Source organism: Salmo trutta, chromosome 12 (assembly GCF_901001165.1).
Source record: "Salmo trutta chromosome 12, fSalTru1.1, whole genome shotgun sequence".
NCBI lineage: Eukaryota > Metazoa > Chordata > Actinopteri > Salmoniformes > Salmonidae > Salmo > Salmo trutta.
Genome location: NC_042968.1, coordinates 43,548,620 through 43,575,090, shown reverse-complemented (window position 1 = coordinate 43,575,090; position 26,471 = coordinate 43,548,620). Strand labels below are relative to the sequence as shown.

The 26,471-nt window shown below is 43.8% G+C and overlaps 1 protein-coding gene across 1 annotated transcript; it reads left to right on the top strand.

The window, feature by feature from the left end:
- Positions 1-25: 25 nt before the first annotated feature.
- On the top strand, positions 26-26,471 carry LOC115203596 (casein kinase II subunit alpha'). Its single transcript, XM_029768394.1, has 12 exons — positions 26-1,074; positions 1,350-1,461; positions 1,777-1,878; positions 2,851-2,901; positions 4,637-4,696; positions 4,872-4,955; positions 16,595-16,705; positions 16,971-17,072; positions 17,385-17,485; positions 18,105-18,253; positions 26,005-26,089; positions 26,368-26,471. The coding sequence occupies exons 1-11, from the start codon at positions 971-973 to the stop codon at positions 26,073-26,075; spliced, it is 1,047 nt and encodes a 348-aa protein (XP_029624254.1). The 5' UTR covers positions 26-970; the 3' UTR covers positions 26,076-26,089; positions 26,368-26,471.

Below are 26,471 nucleotides of genomic sequence, written 5' to 3'. Positions count from 1 at the left end.
TTTGGGCCGCTACAATGTTGCGTTTGAGGGGTCACTGGCGACTACTTCCGGGTGATGTTTTTGTTGCAACGGAGTCGCAGCAGCTACGACTTGAACGACGGAGTCTTCTTAGAATGAATATTTAGCTAAACCCATTAGCCAGACTCAAAAACATATTCAGCGGTTTCAAGTGTAATATTCTCAGGCATTTTCCTCGAACTTTGCGCCCTGGAGAGGGTGCCACCGCAAGCCCAAATACATGTCGCTGGACTTCCTACCCGAGTGCGCTGCTAGCTAGCTAACAGTAGCAGGCTAGCTAACGACAATCATTTCTACAGTAACGTACATGTAGCGAGACGGATTTCACGTCTTTTCTAAACCAACTGACCATTGTTAGAGAACATATTATCGCAACTCAAGCTTGCTGTTTGATATTGTACTTATGGTGGCTTATCGTATTCGTTTACGTTAGTATTGTGATGAACACGGGGGCCCAACGTAGCTGGTTAGCATCTTGGCTAACTAGCTAACTTATCTTGCTTATACCAGAGGGGTCTGTCAAATTCAATTAGCTTGCCCAGCTCTCGGCCTCGTAAATTGCTTTTTAAACCATTTCTCGATTTGAGTTACTAGCTAGCTGTCCGATATTGAATCCTTATTGCCAATTGTGTTAGTCTACCTCATCCTCTTTCCCCTTTCTCCTGCCGCCTCCCTGAAACTGGCGGTCCACCATAGCATCTTGCCAAACAGGCTGTTCAGGGGCATCAGGAACTCGCTCATCGTAGCTTTGACAATCCGCACAGCAAGTGCTGCCGACTGCGGTCACCAACTACGGACGAAAGTAGCCCAAACCAATGTTAAGCCATCTTACACGGAGTTAACTAAATCTAGGGTCCCCGAAAGTCGGTGCCCTGCCTTCCAATTTCGCGCCAAGAAGAGTAGTATTGTTGTGGAAGGTGAGCCCCATCAGCACCGGGCGTCCAAGCTCGCGATGCCCCCTCCTACGGTCAGCAGTAAAGCTCGGGTCTACACCGATGTCAACACGCAGAAGACCAGGGACTACTGGGACTACGATGCACACGTACCAAGCTGGAGGTAAAGAAGGATGTAGCCATTCTACTAACTGTTAGTTACTAGGGGTCTCTAATTCTGGAGAGCTGGGTGTGCATGCTTTCATTCCAAGCCTACTGGGTTTGATCAAACGTCTGTTTATAACCCAGTTACTCTTCAGGACAGGAGTTAGGAGAATCCTGTTGTAAATGTGTATTATCCCTTCTAGATAATCCTGTCTGATAACCCTACTGCATGCATATACCCCTACCATTTCCCGCTGGTCTCTTCTCAGGATTCTCTTGTTCTTCTCTCTGCAGTAATCAGGACAACTACCAGTTGGTACGGAAGCTGGGCCGAGGGAAATACAGCGAGGTGTTTGAAGCCGTCAATGTCAGCAACAATGAGAAAGTGGTGGTTAAAATCCTCAAGGTGAGCTGCTGTCATTTGATGTGTTTTGAATGTTTATCCGTAGGTGTATACAATGGAGGTAATAGGACCCTCAACCTAGGCATGTGGCCCCTGCTTAAAACAGTTGGTCTTCTATTGGCTTCAGTTGAACAGGGTCATATTCATTAGTGCACACACCCAATGGAGTGTGTAGAGTTAAGTTTCACCCCGTTTCGGTCCAATTGTTTCCGTCCAATTGTTTCCGTTTGGTTCTGGAGAATACAACCCTGCCTGGTTGAGGCTTTGAGGTTCTTTTTGTTGTGTTTAAGTCTGGAAATGATTGATCTCTTGTTTCAGCCTGTCAAGAAGAAGAAGATCAAGCGAGAGATTAAGATCCTGGAGAACCTGCGTGGTGGAACCAACATCATCCGCCTGGTGGACACAGTGAAAGATCCTGTGGTATGTCTCTCTCATAGAAATATAATCTGTAGAAGGGGCTTAGTGCCTCTAACAATCACATATTGACTGGTAAACTCGCAATGGCTGCCAGTCGTCCCATAATGGCATCAATGACTTGACAGGGGAGGCCTGTTCTATAGATTCCATTTATGTGGTCTCTCCGGTCAGCCCCAATACACTATTCTATAGATTATATTTCTATGGTCTCCGGTCAGCCCCAGTATTCCATACTATAGATTCCATTTATGTGATCTTGCCAGTCAACCCCAGTACACCATTCTATAGATTATATTTCTGTGGTCTTTCTGGTCAGGCCCAGTACTCCATTCTATAGATTAGATTTCTGTGGTCTCCCTGGTCAGCCCCAGTACTCCATTCTATAGATTATATTTCTGTGGTCTCTGGTCAGCCCCAGTACTCCATTCTATAGATTATATTTCTGTGGTCTCTCTGGTCAGCCCCAGTACTCCATTGGGTGTGTGTTTATTTGCATTTAGGGGTGTGACCTCCCCTCCATGAAAAGGGAATTAATGAGCCCACACGTCACAGTGAGGTGCTGACTAACAGATTTACATTTCAGTTATTTAGCAGACTCTTATCCAGAGCCACTCACAGTTAGTGCATTCATCTTAGCTAGGTAAGACAACCACCTATCACAGTCATAGTAAGTCAAACTTTTTCTCAAAGCCTGCTATCAGCAAAGTTAAACTCTAGAATGAGAGAACCCCCTGATGAAGGCTATTTGGACAATGTTGGTAATAAATCCACAAACAAGGAGAGAGATGAGTGTGAGACTGTTTTCATTGTAATGTCTCTCCCATCAGTTTATTTGCCTTTAGTGGTGTGCTGCTCTGCTTTTGTTTAAATGTGTGCTTGTGATTGTATGTCTTCAACAATAGAACTCTCTCTCTCTGCCATCTTCTTTATTCTTTAATAATCAAGGATGAATTCTCCCATCTTGTCTCTCTGCAGTCTAGAACGCCGGCACTTGTCTTTGAGTGCATCAATAACACAGATTTTAAGGTACTGATGTTTGGTGAATATCATGCATTCATGTGAAACTACTACAAAGAAATTATGTAAAGTTACTGATCTCTCTCTAAGGTAATTGTCTGTTTGAAAAGTTAACAGACATGAAAATATACTGATATCATATAACAAATACTTTTTAATCTGTAAACATTTTGAAAGTACAGTGTGTTCGTAAAGTATTCAGACCCCTTGACTTTTTCCACATTTTGTTACAGCATTATTCTAAAATTGATTAAATTGAAAGCAAAAAAATACAATCTACACACAGTACCCCATAATGACAAAGTAAAAACAAATGTTTTGATTTTTTTGCTTAACAAAAAAACCTATCACATTTACATAAGTATTCAGACGATTTACTCAGTACTTTGTTGAAGCACCTTTGGCAGCGATTACAGCCTCAAGTCTTCTTGGGTATGACGCTAGAAGCTTGGCACACCTGTATTAGTGTAGTTTCTCCCATTCTTCTCTGCAGATCCTCTCAAGCTCTGTCAGGTTGAATGGGAAGCGTTGCTGCACAGCTATTTTCATGTCTTAAGAGACATTCAATCAGGTTCAAGTCTGGGCTCTGGCAGGGCCACTCAAGGACATTGAGACTTGTCTCAATGTCACTCCTGTGTTGTCTTGGCTGTGGGCTTTGGGTTGTTGTCCTGTTGGAAGGTGAACTTTAGCCCCAGTCAGAGGTCCTCAGTGCTCTGGAGCAGGTTTCCATTAAGGCTCTCTCTGTACTTTGCTCCGTTCAGCTTTCCCTCGATCTTGACTAGTCTCCCAGTCCCCGCTGCTGAAAAACATCCCCACAGCATGATGCTGCCACCACCATTCCTCGCTGTAGGGATGGTGCAAGGTTTCCTCCAGATGTGACGCTTGGCATTCAGGCCAATCAGTTAAATATTGGTTTCATCTTTAGGTGCCTTTTGGCAAACACCAAGCAAGCTGTCGTGTGCCTTTTACTGAGGAGTGGCTTCTGTCTGGCCACTTTACCATAAAGGCCTGATTGATGGAGTGCTGCATAGATGGTTGTCCTTCTAGAAGGTTCTCCCATCGCCATAGAGGAACTCTGGAGCTCTGTCAGAGTGACCAACGGGTTCTTGGTCACCTCCCTGACCAAGGCCCTTCTCCCCCGATTGCTCAATTTGGTCGGGTGGCCAGCTCTAGGAAGAGTCATGTTTGTTCCAAACTTCTTTCAATTAAAAATGATGGAGACCACTGTGTTCTTGGGGACCTTCAATGCTGCAGAAATGTTTTGGTACCCTTCCCCAGATTTGTGCCTCGACACCACCCTGTCTCGGAGCTCTACGGACAATTCCTTCGACCTAATGGCTCGGTTTTTGCTCTGACATGCACTGTCAACTGTGGGACCTTATATAGACAGGTGGGTGCCTTTCCAAATCATGTCCAATCAATTGAATTTACCACAGGTGGACTCAAATCAAGTTGTAGAAACATCAAGGATGATCAATGGAAACAGGATGCACCTGAGCTCAATTTCAAGTCTCATAGCAAAGGGTCTGAATACTTATGTAAAGGTTATTTTATTTTAAATTTGCAAACATTTAAAAAAAAAAAACAGTTTTTCCTTTGTCATTACGGGGTATTGTGTGTAGATTGAGGATTTTTTTTTCTCTAATACATTTTAGAATACGGCTGTAACAATGTGGAAAAAGTCAAGTGGTATGAATACTTTCCAAATGCACTGTAGTTAACCTTTGTTTAATCTCATTCACAGGAGCTTTACCAGAAGTTAACAGACTTTGATATTCGTTTCTATGTGTACGAGCTTCTCAAGGTAAGAGAAGCTGGCAGGTCCCCACGCTTGGCTCTGTTGCATCCCACTTGTCAAATAATTTGGCTTCAATTTGTTTCCATTGACACTTTTTTTTGGTCAAGAAAGCCTGAAAAGAGTCTTCAGATAAAGACTGTGTCGTCTAGACTGTGATGTCCTTTTGTGTTGTCTCCTGCAGGCTCTGGACTACTGCCATAGCATGGGGATCATGCACAGGGATGTCAAACCACACAACGTCATGATCGACCACCAGATGAGAAAGGTAGCCATCCGATCATCTTTATTTAAACAGGTTATTCTGTTTAAATACAATCTGGAGAGTCCTGGGAGCAACATCAAACTCTCCCTCTCTCAGGGTTGGGGTTTCTTCATTTCCTCGTTTTAATCAGGATTTCTGGTTTTGCTGACATCATCCTCAATTCATACATGATGGAAGTTGGCCCACCCCAAAACAATATCCTCTTTATGTCCTGGGTCTCTACAAGGTTAAAAAAATATATCTTATTTAACCTTTATTTTTTTCAGGGAGTCATACTAAGACCAAGGTTTCTTTTACAGATGAAAAACATGGTCATAAAAAACAAACACATTCATCAGTAATAATGTCCTCAATCAGCTTTCTGAATTGATCTGGAGACACCAAAACATCACATTCATCAGTAATAATGTCCTCAATCAGCTTCCTGAATTGACCTGGAGACACCAAAACATCACATTCATCAGTAATAATGTCCTCAATCAGCTTTCTGAGTTGACCTGGAGACATCAAAACATCACATTCATCAGTAATAATGTCCTCAATCAGCTTCCTGAATTGACCTGGAGACACCAAAACATCACATTCATCAGTAATAATGTCCTCAATCAGCTTCCTGAATTGACCTGGAGACACCAAAACATCACATTCATCAGTAATAATGTCCTCAACCAGCTTCCTGAATTGACCTGGAGACACCAAAACATCACATTCATCAGTAATAATGTCCTCAATCAGCTTCCTGAATTGACCTGGAGACACCAAAACATCACATTTTGAATATTGTTCCACAAATACAGTGGGGAAAAAAACTCAAAGCTGGTTTACCTAACTCAGTACAGACAGAAGGAATTTTCCAGATTTCTCCACTCATGTCTAGAGGTTAGTAATGATGTTAGGTACAGTGGGAGTTTTTTGTAAAAAGGCTTTATGAATGAAAACACAGCAATGTTTCAACCTACGTGATATCAGAGACGGCCAACCAACTTTACGGTGGAGAATGCAATGATGAGTACAAACTGTCGACCCGCAAAAAATCTAATAACATGTTATGTTATGAGTACAACAGGTGTAGACTTTACCGTGAAATACTTACGAGCCCTTTCCCAACAATGCAGAGTTAAAAAGATGAGCAAAAGAAAATAACAATAACAAGGCTGCATTCAAGGAATACTGGTTCCAATATACTTATGTAAATTAGATATTTCTGTTTCATTTTCAATACATTTTGCAAAAGTGTAAAAAAAAAAATTCTCTTTCACTTTGTTGTTATTGACTATAAAAATAATTGAATTCAGGCTGTAACACAACAAAATGTGAAATAAGTCGAGGGATATGAATACTTTCTGAAGGCAATGTGCATGTAGGTAACTAGGTGGTAACTAGGGGGTAACTAGGGGTAAAAGGCAGTCAGGATGGATAATACAGTAGCAGTGTGTGGCTACAGTCCAGTGAGTGTGCGTAGAGCCAGTGCAAGAATGTAAGTGCAAACAAGGGAGTCAATGCAAATAGTCCAGTTAGCCGTTTGATTAACTGTTGAGTACAGGGTTTCTGTTAGCCGGCTTTTGGCCAATTTACATTTTTGTTTTAGTTGAAAAACTGGTATAATTGGCACAGGCCAATTGTCCGGTAGAAGAAGAAGATCCCATTTAGAAATAATACTTTTTTTTTGCCTATTCATTGACAGAAATACCAGTCGATGGAAACACATTTGACTAGTCATGCCTATCAGTCTATAGGTTAATTTAGTGTAATTAAATAGGTGTGTAGTACAGTATATTCGTTATGCATCTTATCACACCGTACACATACAGAGCCTTTGAGGGGAAAGTCTGTCAGACAGCGTCTCCAACGGCAACGGAAGGCAGGCTTCATCATCACCTCACACACCACTTTGCAGTGAGCTGGAGGCCGTATGCATTTAGAAAACATTAATTGAATTGTTTGAAACGTGAATTTTTTTACTACATATGAGGCATGTTTTACCTTGCTTCAAAGTAGCCTAGTCAATCACACCATATCCTTGCAGGCAATTTATTTTATATCAACTTTCTTTCGTTGTCCAGTAGCCAAAGGCACAATCCTGGTCATATTAGCGACCCGTGGTAGTTGTTGATAATCCTGGCCATATTAGCGACCTGTGGTAGTTGTTGATAATCCTGGTCATATTAGCGACCCGTGGTAGTTGTTGATAATCCTGGCCATATTAGCGACCCGTGGTGGTTGTTGATAATCCTGGCCATATTAGCGACCTGTGGTAGTTGTTGATAATCCTGGTCATATTAGCGACCCGTGGTGGTTGTTGATAATCTTGGCCATATTAGCGACCCGTGGTGGTTGTTGATAATCCTGGCCATATTAGCGACCCGTGGTGGTTGTTGATAATCCTGGTCATATTAGCGACCCGTGGTGGTTGTTGATTATCCTGGCCATATTAGCGACCTGTGGTAGTTGTTGATAATCCTGGTCATATTAGCGACCCGTGGTGGTTGTTGATAATCCTGGCCATATTAGCGACCCGTGGTGGTTGTTGATAATCCTGGTCATATTAGCGACCCGTGGTGGTTGTTGATATCCTGGCCATATTAGCGACCCGTGGTGGTTGTTGATTATCCTGGCCATATTAGCGACCCGTGGTAGTTGTTGATAATCCTGGCCATATTAGCGACCCGTGGTGGTTGTTGATAATCCTGACCATATTAGCGACCCGTGGTAGTTGTTGATAATCCTGACCATGCACTCACACCACACTGCCAGGTCTCTAACCTCCTCCCTGGAGGCTGTCTCATCGTTGTCAGTGATCAGTCCTACCACAGTCGTGTCGTATGTAAACTTAATGATGGTGTTGGAGTCGTACACAGCCACGCAGTCATGGGTGAACATGGAGTACAGGAGGGGACTATGCATGCACCCCTGAGGGGCCCCATGTTGAGGGGCAGCGTGGCACATGTGCCTACCCTCACCACCTGGGTGTGACCCGTCAGGAAGTACAGGACCCAATTGCAGAGGGAGGTGTTTAGTCCCAGAGTCCTTAGCTTAGTTATGGAGATCGGAGGGAACTATGGTGAATGCTGAGCTGTAGTCAGTGAATAGCATTCTCATGTAGGTCTTCTTTTTGTCCCGGTGGGAGAGGGCAGTTTGGAGTGCAATAAAGATTGCGTCATCTGTGGATCTGTTGGGACGGGATGCGAATTGGAGTGGGTCCAGGGTGTCTGTGATGATGGTTTTGTGAGCCATGACCAGCCTATCAAAGCATTTCGTGGCTACAGATGAGTGCTACTGGGCTGTAGTCATTTAGACAGGTTACCTTAGCGTTCTTGGGCACAGGGTTCTATAGTGGTCTGCTTGAAACATGTAGGTATTACAGACTGGGTCGGTGAGAAGTTGAAAATGTCAGTGAAGACACTTGCCAGCAGGTCAGTGCATGCTCTTGAGTTGGTGTCCTGCTAATCCGTCAGGCCCTTCAGCCTTGTGAATGTTGACCTGTTTAAAGGTCTTATTCACATTGGCTACGACAGCCGGAACAGCTTGTTCTTTAATGCATGGTTCAGTGTTGCTTGCCTCGACGCTAGCATAGAAGGTATTTAGCTTGTCTGGTACACTTGTGTCACTGGACAGCTCGTGGTTGGGTTTCCCTTTGTAATCACTGACAGTTTACAACCCCTCCCACATCCAACGAGAGTCAGAACCGGTGTAGTAGCATTCCATCTTGGTCCTGTGTTGATAGTTCATTGGTTTAGTTTCCCGCTCCTTGAAAGCGGCAGCTCTAGCCTTTAGCTCAGTGCGGATTTTGCCTGTAATCCGTGGCTTGTGGTTGGAATATGTACATTCAGTCATTGTGGGAACGACATCGTCAATGTACTTTTTAATTAAGCCTGTGACTGTGGTAAATTCCTCAATGCCATCAGGTGAATCCAGGAACATACTGCATTCCAGTCTGTGCTGCAAAACAGTCCTGTAGCTTAGCATCCACTTAATCCGACCGCTTCCATATTGAGCGCGTCACTGATACTTCCTGTTTTGAGTTTTTGCTTGTCAGCAGGAATCGGGAGGTTAGTTGTGGTCATATTTGCCAAATTGAGGGAATGGTGTTACGATAAACTGCATCTAACGGCTTTAACCTCTCTGGGCTAGGTGGGACGCACCTACTCAACAGCCAGTTGAATCCCGTGGCGCGATATTCAAATACCTTAGAAATGCTATTACTTCAATTTCTCAAACATATGACTATTTTACACCATTTTAAAGACAAGACTCTCGTTAATCTAACCACACTGTCCGATTTCAAAAAGGCTTTACAACGAACGCAAAACATTAGATTATGTCAGCAGAGTACCCAGCCATAAATAATCAGACACCCAAGCTAGCATATAATGTCACATAAACCCAAACCACAGCTAAATGCAGCACTAACCTTTGATGATCTTCATCAGATGACAATCTTAGGACATTATGTTATACAATACATGCATGTCTGTTCAATCAAGTTCATATTTATATCAAAAAACAGCTTTTTACATTAGCAGGTGACTAGCATGTGACTAGCATTCCCACCGAACACTTCCGGTGAATTTACTAAATTACTCACGATAAACGTTCACAAAAAACATAACAATTATTTTAAGAATTATAGATACAGAACTCCTCTATGCACTCGATATGTCCAATTTTAAAATAGCTTTTCGGTGAAAGCACATTTTGCAATATTCTAAGTAGATAGCCCGGCATCACAGGGCTAGCTATTTAGACACCCAGCAAGTTTAGCACTCACCAAAGTCAGATTTACTATAAGAAAAATATTACCTTTGCTGTCTTCGTCAGAATGCACTCCCAGGACTTCTACTTCAATAACAAATGTTGGTTTGGTCCCAAATAATCCATTGTTATATCCAAATAGCGGCGTTTTGTTCGTGCGTTCAAGACACTATCCGAAAGGGTAAATAAGGGTTACAAGCACGACGCATTTCGTGACAAAAAAAATCTAAATATTCCATTACCGTACTTCGAAGCATGTCAACCGCTGTTTAAAATCAATTTTTATGCCATTTTTCTCGTAAAAAAGCGATAATATTCCGACCGGGAAATCGTTTTTTATTACAAAGAGAGTGAAAGTAAAAGCATGCTATCCCCTCATGCACGAGCCTCAGTCTGATGGCCCTCTGATAGAGCACTTGCCAAACGCGCTAGTGTGTTTCAGCCTGGGAATGGAATTACGTCATTCAGCTTTTTTCCGGGTTCTGAGAGCCTATGGGAGCCGTAGGAAGTGTCACGTCATGCTAGAGATCCCCTGTTTTTGTTAGAGATGATCAAGGAGGGCAAGAAATTGTCAGACAGGCCACTTCCTGTAAGGAATCTTCTCAGGTTTTGGCCTGCCAAATGAGTACTGTTATACTCACAGACACCATTCAAACAGTTTTAGAAACTTTAGGGTGTTTTCTATCCAAAGCCAATAATTATATGCATATTCTAGTTACTGGGCAGGAGTAGTAACCAGATTAAATCGGGTACATTTTTTATCCGGCCGTGCAAATACTGCCCCCTAGCCCCAACAGGTTAATGAAGTGGCAGCTGCGTTAATATAGTTAAGGGCTCTCCAACCGTGTTCCTGGAGAGCTACGGTCCTTTAGGTTTTCACTCCAACCCTAATCTAGCACACCTGATTCTAATAATGACCTGGTTGATAAGCTGAACCAGGTTAGTTACAACTGGAGTTGGAGTGAAAACCTACAGGAGGTTATCTCTCCAGGAACAGGGTCTTACTGCGGTCCGACACATGACACAAAATACCTTACAGACAAAAGACTTTACAATTTACATACAGTCGTGGCCAAAAGTTTTGAGAATGACACAAATATTAATTTTCACAAAGTCTGCTGCTTCAGTGTCTTTTAGATATTTTTGTCAGATGTTACTATGGAATACTGAAGTATAATTACAAGCATTTCATAAGTGTCAAAGGCTTTTATTGACAATTACATGAAGTTGATGCAAAGAGTCAATATTTGCAGTGTTGACCCTTCTTTTTCAAGACCTCTGCAATCCTCCCTGGCATGCTGTCAATTAACTTCTGGGCCTCATCCTGACTGATGGCAGCCCATTATTGCATAATCAATGCTTGGAGTTGTCAGAATTTGTGGGTTTTTGTTTGTCCACCCACCTTTTTGAGGATTGACCACAAATTCTCAATGGGATTAAGGTCTGGGGAGTTTCCTGGCCATGGACCCAAAAATATCGATGTTTTGTTCCCCAAGCCACTTAGTTATCACGTTTGCCTTATGGCAAGGTGCTCCATCATGCTGGAAAAGGCATTGTTCGTCACCAAACTGTTCCTGGATGGTTGGGAGAAGTTGCTCTCGGAGGATGTGTTGGTACCATTCTTTATTCATGGCTGTGTTCTTAGGCAAAATTGTGAGTGAGCCCACTCCCTTGGCTGAGAAGCAACCCCACACATGAATGGTCTCAGGATGCTTTACTGTTGGCATGACACAGGACTGATTGTAGTGCTCACCTTGTCTTCTAGTGCTCACCTTTTTTCCGGATGCCCCAAACAATCGGAAAGGGGATTCATCAGAGAAAATGACTTTACCCCATTCTTCAGCAGTCCAATCCCTGTACCTTTTGCAGAATATCAGTCTGTCCCTGATGTTTTTCTTGGAGAGAAGTGGCTTTTTTGCTTCCCTTCTTGACACCAGGCCATCCTCCAAAAGTCTTCGCCTCACTGTGCGTGCAGATGCACTCACACCTGCCTGCTGCCATTCCTAAGCAAGCTCTGTACTGGTGGTGCTCCGATCCCGCAGCTGAATCAACTTTAGGAGACGGTCCTGGCGCTTGCTGGACTTTCTTGGGCGCCCTGAAGCCTTCTTCACAACAATTGAACTGCTCTCCTTGAAGTTCTTGATGATCCGATAAATGGTTGATTTAGGTGCAATATTACTGGCAGCAATATCCTTGCATGTGAAGCCCTTTTTGTGCAAAGCAATGATGACGGCACGTGTTTCCTTGCACGTAACCATGATTGACAGAGGAAGAACAATGATTCCAAGCACCACCCTCCTTTTGAAGCTTCCAGTCTTATTCGAACTCAATCAGCATGACAGAGTGATCTCCAGCCTTGTCCTTGTCAACACTCACACCTGTGTTAACGAGATAATCACTGATATGATGTCAGCTGGTCCTTTTGTGGCAGGGCTGAAATGCAGTGGAAATGTTTTTTGGGGATTCAGTTCATTTGCATGACAAAGAGGAACTTTGCAATTAATTGCAATTCATCTGATCACTCTTCATAACATTCTGGAGTTTATGCAAATTGCCATCATACAAACTGAGCCAGCAGACTTTGTAAAAATGTATATTTGTGTCATTCTCAACTTTTGGCCACGACTGTACATCTAAAAACATGAACGTGTGCGCGTGTCTGTCAGTTACACGTACGTCAGTACATACACAACAGGTAGGTGCCATGGGGGAGAGGCATTGTGCCGTGAGGTGTTGCTTTTATCTGTTTTTTTTTTACCAGGTTTGCTGTTAACTTGCACTGTATAAGATGGGAGTTTCATGGCTTTGTATAATACTGTGCGTTTTCCTTGAATTTGTTCTGGACCTGGGGACTGAAAATACCCCTGGTGGCTTGTCTGGTGTGGTAAATGTGTTTGTCAGTGCTGTGTGTAAGTTGACGATGTAAACAATTTGGGATTTTCAACACATTAATGTTTCTTATAAAAAGAAGAAGTGATGCAGTCACTTTCCTCAACTCTTAGCCAAGAGAGACTGGCATGCATAGTATTTATATCAGCCCTCTGATTACAATGAAGAGCAAGATGTGCCACTCTGTTCTGGGCCAGCTGCAGCTTAACTAGGTCTTTCTTTGCAGGACTTGACCACACGACTGGACATTAATCAAGATGAGATAAAACTAGAGGGTGCAGGACTTGACCACACGACTGGACATTAATCAAGATGAGATAAAACTAGAGGGTGCAGGACTTGACCACACGACTGGACAATAATCAAGATGAGATAAAACTAGAGGGTGCAGGACTTGACCACACGACTGGACAATAATCAAGATGAGATAAAACTAGAGGGTACAGGACTTGACCACACGACTGGACATTAATCAAGATGAGATAAAACTAGAGGGTGCAGGACTTGACCACACGACTGGACAATAATCAAGATGAGATAAAACTAGAGGGTGCAGGACTTGACCACACAACTGGACAATAATCAAGATGAGATAAAACTAGAGGGTGCAGGACTTGACCACACGACTGGACAATAATCAAGATGAGATAAAACTAGAGGGTACAGGACTTGACCACACGACTGGACATTAATCAAGATGAGATAAAACTAGAGGGTGCAGGACTTGACCACACGACTGGACAATAATCAAGATGAGATAAAACTAGAGGGTACAGGACTTGACCACACGACTGGACATTAATCAAGATGAGATAAAACTAGAGGGTGCAGGACTTGACCACACGACTGGACATTAATCAAGATGAGATAAAACTAGAGGGTGCAGGACTTGACCACACGACTGGACATTAATCAAGATGAGATAAAACTAGAGGGTGCAGGACTTGACCACACGACTGGACAATAATCAAGATGAGATAAAACTAGAGGGTACAGGACTTGACCACACGACTGGACATTAATCAAGATGAGATAAAACTAGAGGGTGCAGGACTTGACCACACGACTGGACATTAATCAAGATGAGATAAAACTAGAGGGTGCAGGACTTGTTTGTGGAGTGTGGTATCAAAAAAGCAGAGCATCTCTTTATTACGGACAGACCTCTCCCCATCTTGACAACCTTTTTGAGTCTATATTGAACAAAAATATCGACGCAACATGCAACAATTTCAAAGATTTTACTGAGTTACAGTTAATATAAGGAAATCGGTCAATTGAAATGAATTAATTACGCATTAATCTATGGATTTTACATGACTGGGAATACAGATGTGCATCTGTTGGTCACAGATACCTTAAAGAAAAAGCTAGGGGCGTGGATCAGGAAACCAGTCAGTATCTGGTGTGACCACAATTTGCCTCATGCAGCGCGACACATCTCCTTCGCATAGAGTTGATAAGGCTGTTGATTGTGGCCTGTGTAATGTTGTCCCACTCCTCTTCAATGGCTTTGCGATGTTGCTGGATATTGGCGGGAACTGGAACATGCTGTCGATCTAGAGCATCCTAAACATGCTCAATGGGTGACATTTCTGAGTATGCAGGCCATGGAAGAACTGGGACATTTTCAGCTTCCAGGAATTGTGTACAGATCCTTGCTGCATGGGGCCGTGCATTCATGCAGTCCGCATGCCAATTGCACGCTCCCTCAAGTTGTTGCATTGTGTTGTGTGACAAAACAACACATTTTAGTGGCCTTTTATTGTCCCCAGCACAAGGTGCACCTGTGTAATGATCATGCTGTTTAATCAGCTTCTTGATATGCCACACCTATCAGGTGGATGGATTATCTTGGCAAAGGAGAAATGCTCACTAACAGGGATGTAAACAAATTTGTGCACATTTGAGAAATGCACACAAAAAGCTTATGGAAGATTTCTGGGTTTAATTTCAGCTCATGAAACATGAGACCAACACTTTACATGTTGTGGTTTATAACATGGGACCAACACTTTACATGTTGTGTTTAGTGTATATGTGTTATATGGGTTGGAGTTAACCTACAGGAGGGTAGCTCTCCAGGAACAGGGTTGGAGTTAAAACCTACAGGAGGGTAGCTCTCCAGGAACAGGGTTGGAGTTAAAACCTACAGGAGGGTAGCTCTCCAGGAACAGGGTTGGAGTTAAAACCTACAGGAGGGTAGCTCTCCAGGAACAGGGTTGGGATTAAAACCTACAGGAGGGTAGCTCTCCAGGAACAGGGTTGGGGTTAAAACCTACAGGAGGGTAGCTCTCCAGGAACAGGGTTGGGGTTAAAACCTACAGGAGGGTAGCTCTGCAGGAACAGGGTTGGGGTTAAAACCTACAGGAGGGTAGCTCTCCAGGAACAGGGTTGGGGTTAAAACCTACAGGAGGGTAGCTCTCCAGGAACAGGGTTGGAGTTAAAACCTACAGGAGGGTAGCTCTCCAGGAACAGGGTTGGTAACCCCTGATATAGATGTCACCATAGTCTAGGACCGGTAGGAACATCTACTGAATGATCTGCTTTGGACTATTTAGCGCGAGGCAGGACCTATTTCTATAGAAGAAGTCCATTTTTGAAATGATGTTATGATAAACACCATTCCTGCCCCTGTTCCCTACTAATCTAGGCCAGTGTTTCCCAAATAGCTGGCCTCATAGCAGCCGTAGCTGCAGCTAATTTCTCCTGGGTCAGAAGCAGAGCATCAACACTTGTTTTATCAAGAGGGTCACAGAATGTGCGTCCCAAATATCACCTGAAGTGTACACTCGATTTTTTTTACCTCTTACAACCGTCCGCAAGTCTCTCAAGCTTACGTTGTTTTGCTACACGAATTCAGCAGTAATCAGTCATCTTCTCACACATGTAATGTAATGGCATTGGATTGGTAGATGCATAGGTTAGTGGGAGTTCCTACCATATTTCTTATACTTGTCATTTCCTTTAGAATCAGTGAAGTGAACAAGGTCACACTTTGGGAGGAAGAAGAGATAATTTGGACTCATCCAGAGAGGGAACTTCAGAAGGTGTTAAATGGGTCAAGTTATGGCACCAAAACGCTGTGAGGATGGAGGGGGGGTGCAGGGTGGGGTGGGCTGTCATGGTTCTATTTAGCCACCAGGTGGCAGTAGTGGTGCTGCAGCAGCAGAAAACAAAGCTGAAGGCCAACATTTATTTATTTATTTATCAAACCTTTATTTAACTAGGCAAGTCAGTTAAGAACAAATACTTATTTACAATGACGGCCTACACCGGCCAAACCCGGACGATGCTGGGCCAATTGTGATACAGCCTGGATTCAAACCAGGGTGTCTGTAGTGATGCCTCCAGCACTGCGATGCAGTGCCTTAAACCACTGCACCGCTCGGGAGCCCATCAAATTAAAGATGAGTATAGTGTAGAGAATCATTGTACCATCTAAACGGCAGTGAAATATATTTTTCATAACCCAAAATATTGTATTTTCAGCTATTTGAAGCTGGTGTACAAAACCAAAAGTAAGACGCAATAACGAAACTTAAGAACTGGAAGCATAGAAATAGCGCCCATAGAATAGATCTTAGACTTGCATTCAATGAGAGTGACAGATGTATAACACACATTTCTATGTGAATTTGGTCTGGTCGTCCAAGAAGTGACATTTAGCAGCTTTATGGATCAAATCCTTTTTTTCAATTCAATAACCAACTGATGGTTGAATTTTATACATTTAAAATGATCCATTTAATATTCAGGCTATTTTCAACTGAATTCCGTTACCTCCTTTTTTTACTGATTTTCAAAATGAAATTGATCCTGAACATACTATAGATCCGTAGTTCCAAGATGTTCCACTATTTGGTGGGTCAGAAGGACATTTTGAAAGGCTTAGAAGGCAGGTTAGCATAGTGCAAAACAGGAAGCTCTGCTTCTGTACATGTCACACTGCCACAAACCCCTCTAATTCCTCTCTCTCTCTCTCGCTCTCTCTCTCTCAGCTGCGTCTCATAGACTGGGGTCTGGCTGAGTTCTACCACCCAGCTCAGGAATACAACGTCAGGGTGGCCTCCCGTTATTTTAAAGGACCAGAGCTGCTAGTGGACTATCAGGTACACACTAGTAATTAACATTGATCACACTACTTACACAATGTGAACATCCACATACACTGTAATACATCATCATGCACATATTGGTTTAATCCTTGTTACATCAACACATTTACCTGTCTGCTAACATTAGTATGTTCAACAGTAGTATGTTTACAGATGTACCAATAAATGGATATTGTTCAATGAACCACACTTGTGATTTTAGAATTACTTGTAGAGTATTTTTCCAGTCTTATGTATTGTCCTTGTTATGTGTTTGTAGCTTTATGACTACAGTCTGGACATGTGGAGTCTAGGCTGCATGTTGGCCAGCATGATCTTCCTGAAAGAGCCATTCTTCCATGGCCAGGACAACTACGATCAGGTACACACACACACACACACACACACGGCAACTAGGACCAGGTAAATAACACACACAGTTCCACACTACACTAGTCCATGATACTATACTTGTATGTAGTACAACAGTGTGAAATGGCATCATTGGGTGTGGGACCAGCCACTGGAGAGGTCATCACTTCTTCTATTGTCAACAATCCCTGTTATATATAATTACAACAAAATGACCACATGAATTCACACTATGAACACTGTTCATCTTTGATGTAGAAGGTGTGGATGTATGGTAGATGTGTGTCTCAACGTTCCTCTGACTGTCCCATGTTGTAACCAGCTGGTCCGCATCGCTAAGGTTCTTGGGACAGATGAGCTGTTTGGCTACCTACACAAGTACCACATTGAACTGGACACACGTTTCAAAGACCTCCTGGGACAGTAAGTACCACTAGGGGGCGTAGCACAGGGCTAGCCTGGTCCCACATCTGTTTGTGCTCTAGTCAAGTCCATTGCTCATTGAAAAGCCAAACAATTTGACAAAGCACTGACATGACAGAAACAGACTGTCACTCAGGTGGGGAGAGGGGCTGCTGTTGAGGACTGCCGGGGTGGTATTCAGTGGCTCTAATGGGATTTGTTTTAGTGCAGTGGGTGGGCAAGACTGTTTGTTTACATGGAGCACATACCACTGTGCTCGCCTACCGTGTGGAATGTTCAGATAGAAATAGATTGTGTAGAAATCCACATCCCAGTATTCTGTTGTTTCCGTGTTACCCTGAAGGACATAGAATATAAAGGAAAGATCCAATCACCTTCACATTTTAGCTTCCCATTCGCTCCTTTTATTGGATGTTTGTGCCCTTGGGGACAGCGATACTTGTGAAGTGATGTGTCAACATACCCCTCAGGAACAACCGTAGCATTACATTTTGAAATGTTAAACTAAAATGAGTGTTTCTTATTGGACCATAAATGAGTGTTTCTTATTGGACCAGTTCAAGCCGTACCTCCCTGTTTATTATCGGACCAGATCAAGCAGTTCCTCTCCTCCCCCCAGGCAGACAAGGAAGCGCTGGGAGCAGTTTGTCCAGACAGAGAACCAGCACCTGGTGACCCCTGAGTCCCTGGACCTGCTAGACAAGTTGCTACGCTACGACCACCAGCAGAGACTGACCGCTGCTGAGGCCATGCAGCATCCATACTTCTGTAAGATACACACCTGTATGTCTGTCTCTCTGTCTGTCTCCCTGAGGCCATGCAGCATCCATACTTCTGTAAGATACACACCTGTATGTCTGTCTCTGTCTGTCTCCCTGAGGCCATGCAGCATCCATACTTCTGTAAGATACACACCTGTATGTCTCTCTGTCTGTCTCCCTGAGGCCATGCAGCATCCATACTTCTGTAAGATACACACCTGTATGTCTGTCTCTCTGTCTGTCTCCCTGAGGCCATGCAGCATCCATACTTCTGTAAGATACACACCTGTATGTCTGTCTCTCTGTCTGTCTCCCTGAGGCCATGCAGCATCCATACTTCTGTAAGATACACACCTGTATGTCTGTCTCTGTCTGTCTCCCTGAGGCCATGCAGCATCCATACTTCTGTAAGATACACACCTGTATGTCTCTCTGTCTGTCTCCCTGAGGCCATGCAGCATCCATACTTCTGTAAGATACACACCTGTATGTCTGTCTCTCTGTCTGTCTCCCTGAGGCCATGCAGCATCCATACTTCTGTAAGATACACACCTGTATGTCTGTCTCTCTGTCTGTCTCCCTGAGGCCATGCAGCATCCATACTTCTGTAAGATACACACCTGTATGTCTGTCTCTCTGTCTGTCTCCCTGAGGCCATGCAGCATCCATACTTCTGTAAGATACACACCTGTATGTCTGTCTCTCTGTCTGTCTCCCTGAGGCCATGCAGCATCCATACTTCTGTAAGATACACACCTGTATGTCTCTCTGTCTGTCTCCCTGAGGCCATGCAGCATCCATACTTCTGTAAGATACACACCTGTATGTCTCTCTGTCTGTCTCCCTGAGGCCATGCAGCATCCATACTTCTGTAAGATACACACCTGTATGTCTCTCTGTCTGTCTCCCTGAGGCCATGCAGCATCCATACTTCTGTAAGATACACACCTGTATGTCTGTCTCTCTGTCTGTCTCCCTGAGGCCATGCAGCATCCATACTTCTGTAAGATACACACCTGTATGTCTGTCTCTCTGTCTGTCTCCCTGAGGCCATGCAGCATCCATACTTCTGTAAGATACACACCTGTCTGTCTCTCTGTCTGTCTCCCTGAGGCCATGCAGCATCCATACTTCTGTAAGATACACACCTGTATGTCTGTCTCTCTGTCTGTCTCCCTGAGGCCATGCAGCATCCATACTTCTGTAAGATACACACCTGTATGTCTGTCTCTCTGTCTCCCTGAGGCCATGCAGCATCCATACTTCTGTAAGATACACACCTGTATGTCTCTCTGTCTGTCTCCCTGAGGCCATGCAGCATCCATACTTCTGTAAGATACACACCTGTATGTCTGTCTGTCTGTCTCCCTGAGGCCATGCAGCATCCATACTTCTGTAAGATACACACCTGTATGTCTCTCTGTCTGTGTCCCTGAGGCCATGCAGCATCCATACTTCTGTAAGATACACACCTGTATGTCTGTCTGTCTGTCTCCCTGAGGCCATGCAGCATCCATACTTCTGTAAGATACACACCTGTATGTCTCTCTGTCTGTCTCCCTGAGGCCATGCAGCATCCATACTTCTGTAAGATACACACCTGTATGTCTGTCTCTGTCTGTCTCCCTGAGGCCATGCAGCATCCATACTTCTGTAAGATACACACCTGTATGTCTCTCTGTCTGTCTCCCTGAGGCCATGCAGCATCCATACTTCTGTAAGATACACACCTGTATGTCTGTCTCTGTCTGTCTCCCTGAGGCCATGCAGCATCCATACTTCTGTAAGATACACACCTGTATGTCTGTCTCTGTCTGTCTCCCTGAGGCCATGCAGCATCCATACTTCTGTAAGATACACACCTGTATGTCTGTCTGTCTGTCTCCCTGAGGCCATGCAGCATCCATACTTCTGTAAGATACACACCTGTATGTCTGTCTCTGTCTGTCTCCCTGAGGCCATGCAGCATCCATACTTCTGTAAGATACACACCTGTATGTCTCTCTGTCTGTCTCCCTGAGGCCATGCAGCATCCATACTTCTGTAAGATACAAACCTGTATGTCTCTCTGTCTGTCTCCCTGAGGCCATGCAGCATCCATACTTCTGTAAGATACACACCTGTATGTCTGTCTCTCTGTCTGTCTCCCTGAGGCCATGCAGCATCCATACTTCTGTAAGATACACACCTGTATGTCTCTCTGTCTGTCTCCCTGAGGCCATGCAGCATCCATACTTCTGTAAGATACACACCTGTATGTCTCTCTGTCTGTCTCCCTGAGGCCATGCAGCATCCATACTTCTGTAAGATACATACCTGTATGTATGTCTCTCTGTCTGTCTCCCTGAGGCCATGCAGCATCCATACTTCTGTAAGATACACACCTGTATGTCTGTCTCTCTGTCTGTCTCCCTGAGGCCATGCAGCATCCATACTTCTGTAAGATACACACCTGTATGTCTGTCTGTCTGTCTCCCTGAGGCCATGCAGCATCCATACTTCTGTAAGATACACACCTGTATGTCTGTCTCTCTGTCTGTCTCCCTGAGGCCATGCAGCATCCATACTTCTGTAAGATACACACCTGTATGTCTCTCTCTCTGTCTCCCTGAGGCCATGCAGCATCCATACTTCTGTAAGATACACACCTGTCTGTCTCTCTGTCTGTCTCCCTGAGGCCATGCAGCGTCCATACTTCTGTAAGATACACACCTGTATGTCTGTCTCTGTCTGTCTCCCTGAGGCCATGCAGCATCCATACTTCTGTAAGATACACACCTGTATGTCTGTCTCTGTCTGTGTCCCTGAGGCCATGCAGCATCCATACTTCTGTAAGATACACACCTGTATGTCTGTCTCTGTCTGTCTCCCTGAGGCCATGCAGCATCCATACTTCTGTAAGATACACACCTGTATGTCTCTCTGTCTGTCTCCCTGAGGCCATGCAGCATCCATACTTCTGTAAGATACACACCTGTATGTCTCTCTGTCTGTCTCCCTGAGGCCATGCAGCATCCATACTTCTGTAAGATACACACCTGTATGTCTGTCTGTCTGTCTCCCTGAGGCCATGCAGCATCCATACTTCTGTAAGATACACACCTGTATGTCTGTCTCTCTGTCTGTCTCCCTGAGGCCATGCAGCATCCATACTTCTGTAAGATACACACCTGTATGTCTCTCTGTCTGTCTCCCTGAGGCCATGCAGCATCCATACTTCTGTAAGATACACACCTGTATGTCTCTCTGTCTGTCTCCCTGAGGCCATGCAGCATCCATACTTCTGTAAGATACACACCTGTCTGTCTGTCTCTGTCTGTCTCCCTGAGGCCATGCAGCATCCATACTTCTGTAAGATACACACCTGTCTGTCTGTCTCTGTCTGTCTCCCTGAGGCCATGCAGCATCCATACTTCTGTAAGATACACACCTGTATGTCTCTCTGTCTGTCTCCCTGAGGCCATGCAGCATCCATACTTCTGTAAGATACACACCTGTCTGTCTGTCTCTGTCTGTCTCCCTGAGGCCATGCAGCATCCATACTTCTGTAAGATACACACCTGTCTGTCTCTCTGTCTGTCTCCCTGAGGCCATGCAGCATCCATACTTCTGTAAGATACACACCTGTATGTCTGTCTCTGTCTGTCTCCCTGAGGCCATGCAGTATCCATACTTCTGTAAGATACATACCTGTCTGTCTGTCTCTGTCTGTCTCCCTGAAGCCATGCAGCATCCATACTTCTGTAAGATACACACCTGTATGTCTCTCTGTCTGTCTCCCTGAGGCCATGCAGCATCCATACTTCTGTAAGATACACACCTGTATGTCTGTCTCTCTGTCTGTCTCCCTGAGGCCATGCAGCATCCATACTTCTGTAAGATACATACCTGTCTGTCTGTCTCTGTCTGTCTCCCTGAGGCCATGCAGCATCCATTCTTCTGTAAGATACACACCTGTATGTCTGTCTCTGTCTGTCTCCCTGAGGCCATGCAGCATCCATACTTCTGTAAGATACACACCTGTATGTCTGTCTGTCTGTCTGTCTCCCTGAGGCCATGCAGCATCCATACTTCTGTAAGATACACACCTGTATGTCTGTCTGTCTGTCTCCCTGAGGCCATGCAGTATCCATACTTCTGTAAGATACACACCTGTATGTCTCTCTGTCTGTCTCCCTGAGGCCATGCAGCATCCATACTTCTGTAAGATACACACCTGTATGTCTGTCTCTGTCTGTCTCCCTGAGGCCATGCAGCATCCATACTTCTGTAAGATACACACCTGTATGTCTGTCTGTCTGTCTGTCTCCCTGAGGCCATGCAGCATCCATACTTCTGTAAGATACACACCTGTATGTCTGTCTCTGTCTGTCTCCCTGAGGCCATGCAGCATCCATACTTCTGTAAGATACACACCTGTATGTCTGTCTGTCTGTCTCCCTGAGGCCATGCAGCATCCATACTTCTGTAAGATACACACCTGTATGTCTCTCTGTCTGTCTCCCTGAGGCCATGCAGCATCCATACTTCTGTAAGATACACACCTGTCTGTCTGTCTCTGTCTGTCTCCCTGAGGCCATGCAGCATCCATACTTCTGTAAGATACACACCTGTCTGTCTCTCTGTCTGTCTCCCTGAGGCCATGCAGCATCCATACTTCTGTAAGATACACACCTGTATGTCTCTCTGTCTGTCTCCCTGAGGCCATGCAGCATCCATACTTCTGTAAGATACACACCTGTATGTCTGTCCTCTCTCTGTATGTTTGTCCTCTGTCTGTCCTCAGTCTAAGTCCAGCAGCAGCCATAATTCTGTAAAGGGGTCTACACAGTTTACTAAACAGAGCCTACACAGGTCTGTTTCCATCTCTATACGTAGTTCTACCAACATTTGTGTGGCAGATTTTTTTTTTTTAACTCGACCCAAACGGACCTCTGTCGGCTTGGTTTTCATAAACTGTGTAGAACCCTTAAGATAAACACACACAGTAGAAGATATGAGCAGAGTGGAGCGAGGAGTGGCGCCTCCCTAATTTGGCTGGAGCGTGGAGAGGATCTCAAAACATGTTCCAACATCGGCCTTGTCTTTTGCTCAAATTTGACTGTGGTACCGCATTTAAAAATTCCTTCATCACTGTTCTTTTAATAAGACCTGTTCTGTTGTATTAATTTAGCCTACCCACCCACTAATGAACAGAGATATAGATATCAGTCCACCAGGTAATAAGCCTGTTCTGTTGTATTCATTTAGCCTAACCACCCACTAATGAACAGATATATAGATATTAGTCCACCAGGTAATAGAACACTAATTGATGATTTATATAAAGGCTATTATTAAATAATAAGAGTAAGTTTGTAACAGTGCTAAAGTTGTGTATCAACTGTAAAATGTGAGCACAACAGAGCCAGTTACGACTGAAGTATCTGGTCATCAATAGATTGGAGAAAAAGCTAATCGTTTTTTAACATGGCCGCCACATATCATCAGCTTGGTCCTTGTTCAGGAGCCGATGACATGTTGAAATGTTGAAGCTTCTTATGTTAGCCTACTTCAAAACCAAACGGTGCGTTGTTAGTTAAAGTATATATACAGTACCAGCCAAAAGTTTGGACACCTACTCATTCCAGGGTTTTTCTTTATTTTTAACTTTTTTCTACATTGTAGAATAATAGTGAAGACAACTATGAAATAACACATGCAGTAACCAAAAAACTGTTAAACAAATCTAAATATATTTTATATTTGAGGTTCTTCAAGGTTGCCTCCCTCTGCCACTCTTGGCATTCTCTCAACCAGCTTCATGAGGTAGTCACCTGGAATGCATTTGAATTAACAGGTGTGCCTTAAGCTAATTTGTGGAATTTCTTTCCTTCTAAATGTGTTTGAGCGAATCAGTTGTGTTGTGACCAGGTAGGGGTGGTATACAGAAGATATCCCTATTTGCTAAAAGACCAAGTCCTTATTATGGCAAGAACAGCTCAAATAAGCAAAGAGAAACGACAGTCCATCATTACTTTAAGACATGGTCAGTCATTACGGAAAAATTAAGAACTTCGAAAATGTCTTCAAGTGCAGTCGTAAAACCCATCTAGTGCTATGATGAAACTGGCTCTCGTGAGGACCACCACAGGAATGGAAGACCAAGAGTTAGCTCTGCTGCAGAGGATAAGTTCATTAAAGTTACCAGCCTCAAAAATTGCAGCCCAAATGAATCAACATCAACTGTTCAGAGGAGACTGTGTGAATCAGGCCTTTGTGGTCGAATTGTTGTTAAGAAACCACTACTAAAGGACACCAATTAGAAGAGACTTGCTTGGGCCAAGAAACACGAGCAATGGACGGACATTAGGCTGGTGGAAATCTGTCCTTTGGTCTGAGGAGTCCAAATTTGAGATTTTTGATTCCAACCGCTGTGTTTTTGAGACTCAGAGTAGGTGAACGGATGATCTCCGCATTTGTGGTTCCCACCGTGAAGCATGGAGGAGGAGGTGGTGTTGATGTGGGGGTGCTTTGCTGGTGACACTGTTTGTGATTTATTTAGAATTCAAGGCACACTTAATTAGCATGGCTACCACAGCATTCTGCAGTGATACGCCATCCCATCTGGTTTGGGCTTAGTGGGACATTTGTTTTTCAACAGGACAATGACCCAACACACCTCCAGGCTGTATAAGGGCTATTTGACCAAGAAGGAGAGTGATGGAGCTCTGCATCAGATGACCTGGCCTACAAAATCACCCGACCTCAACCCAATTGAGATGGTTTGGGATGAGTTGGACCGCAGAGTGAAGGAAAAGCAGCCAACAAGTGCTCAGCATATGTGGGAACTGCTTCAAGACTGTTGGAAAAGCATTCCAGGTGAAGCTGTTTGAGAGAATGCCAAGAGTGTGCAAAGCTGTCAAGGTGAAGGGTGACTACTTTGAAGAATCTCAAATATAACATATATTTTGATTTGTTAAACCCTTTTTTTACTATATGATTCCATATGTGTTGGTTCATAGTTTTGATGTCTTCACTATTATTCTACAATGTAAAAATAAAAACACTTGATTGAGTAGGTGTCAACTTTTGACTGGTATTGTACGTATTTTAAAATTAATAGGGCGAATTTGGAGATGCAGGTTTTTTTTTATGTGCTGAGCGATTTGTAGGACGTTGAGCACCAGAGCGCTGCACAAAGACTACTCAACTCTAGTGTCACTCTTTCATCCCATCTTTCTACGTTCTTCCGTCTTTGTCTCTCCATCCCTGTCCATGGACCCAATGCTAGGCAGTGAAGTGCACTCATTCTGTGTCCAGTATGCAATTATTTATGCAAATGTACTTTTGTGATGTTGTGTAAATAGTTAGAAGCAGTTCAAACCCAGTACTTAAAGTGATGGTTCCAGATTTTGCCAATTAAAGGGATACCTTAGGATTTTGTCAGAGGCCATTTTTGTACTTCCCCATAGTCAGTTGAACTTGTAGATACTATGTTTCTGTGTCCAGTATGAAGGAAGTTAGAGGCAGTTTCACGAGCCAATGCTAACTAGCGTTACCCATAGACTTACAGTCATTGTGCTATCTGCTAGCAGTAGATAAAGGGCATCATTGTAAAAATCCCGAAGTATCCCTTTAAGCCCTTTTTCATCTGACTGTGTAATAGAGAACTTTATTGCAGAAATCTCTCACCATCTCTTTAAACTTTGACCTCTACTGGTGAAGAGTGAATTGGAAAGAGATGATCTCTTGACTAGCATGTTCTGTGTCCCTCAGATCCAGTGCTGAATGAACAGACCATCTCCAACACAGACACCAAGGCAATAAGTGGATCCAATGCAACATGATGGACAGAGAGGAGGTAACATACAGAGTTCTCCCCAAAGAATGTTAGAGCGGCGCCACTATGTAAAATAAAATTCTTAAATATTTATGAGTAGATTTCAAGAAATGTCAGTTACAGGTGTTGAAAACATCTGCTCAGCAGCACCACCTTGTTAAATAATCCTGGGGAGAACCCTGACATGTACACATTCTCACACCTATCCACACACACATACCTGCACAGAAACACCCAGATTGTAACAAGCCCAGTCTTCCATTCTTTTGATCGTGTCTCTGTTCCTTCTTGCCGTCCAGGAAAACCTTTGTTACCTCAACTTGTGACCCTTTCGTGGCAGAAACGATCTGCCTCCAAGTCTACAGCCATACTGGAGCAAGAAGTCAACTTGCAACACACACAA

Excerpts from the sequence above, each read along its gene's own strand:
- LOC115203596 (XM_029768394.1), top strand. The coding sequence starts at position 971 with ATGCCCCCTCCTACGGTCAGCAGTAAAGCTCGGGTCTACACCGATGTC. Across the intron at positions 1,879-2,850 it reads ACACAGTGAAAGATCCTGTG|TCTAGAACGCCGGCACTTGT; the intron begins GTATGTCTCTCT and ends GTCTCTCTGCAG. Across the intron at positions 16,706-16,970 it reads AGCTGCTAGTGGACTATCAG|CTTTATGACTACAGTCTGGA; the intron begins GTACACACTAGT and ends ATGTGTTTGTAG.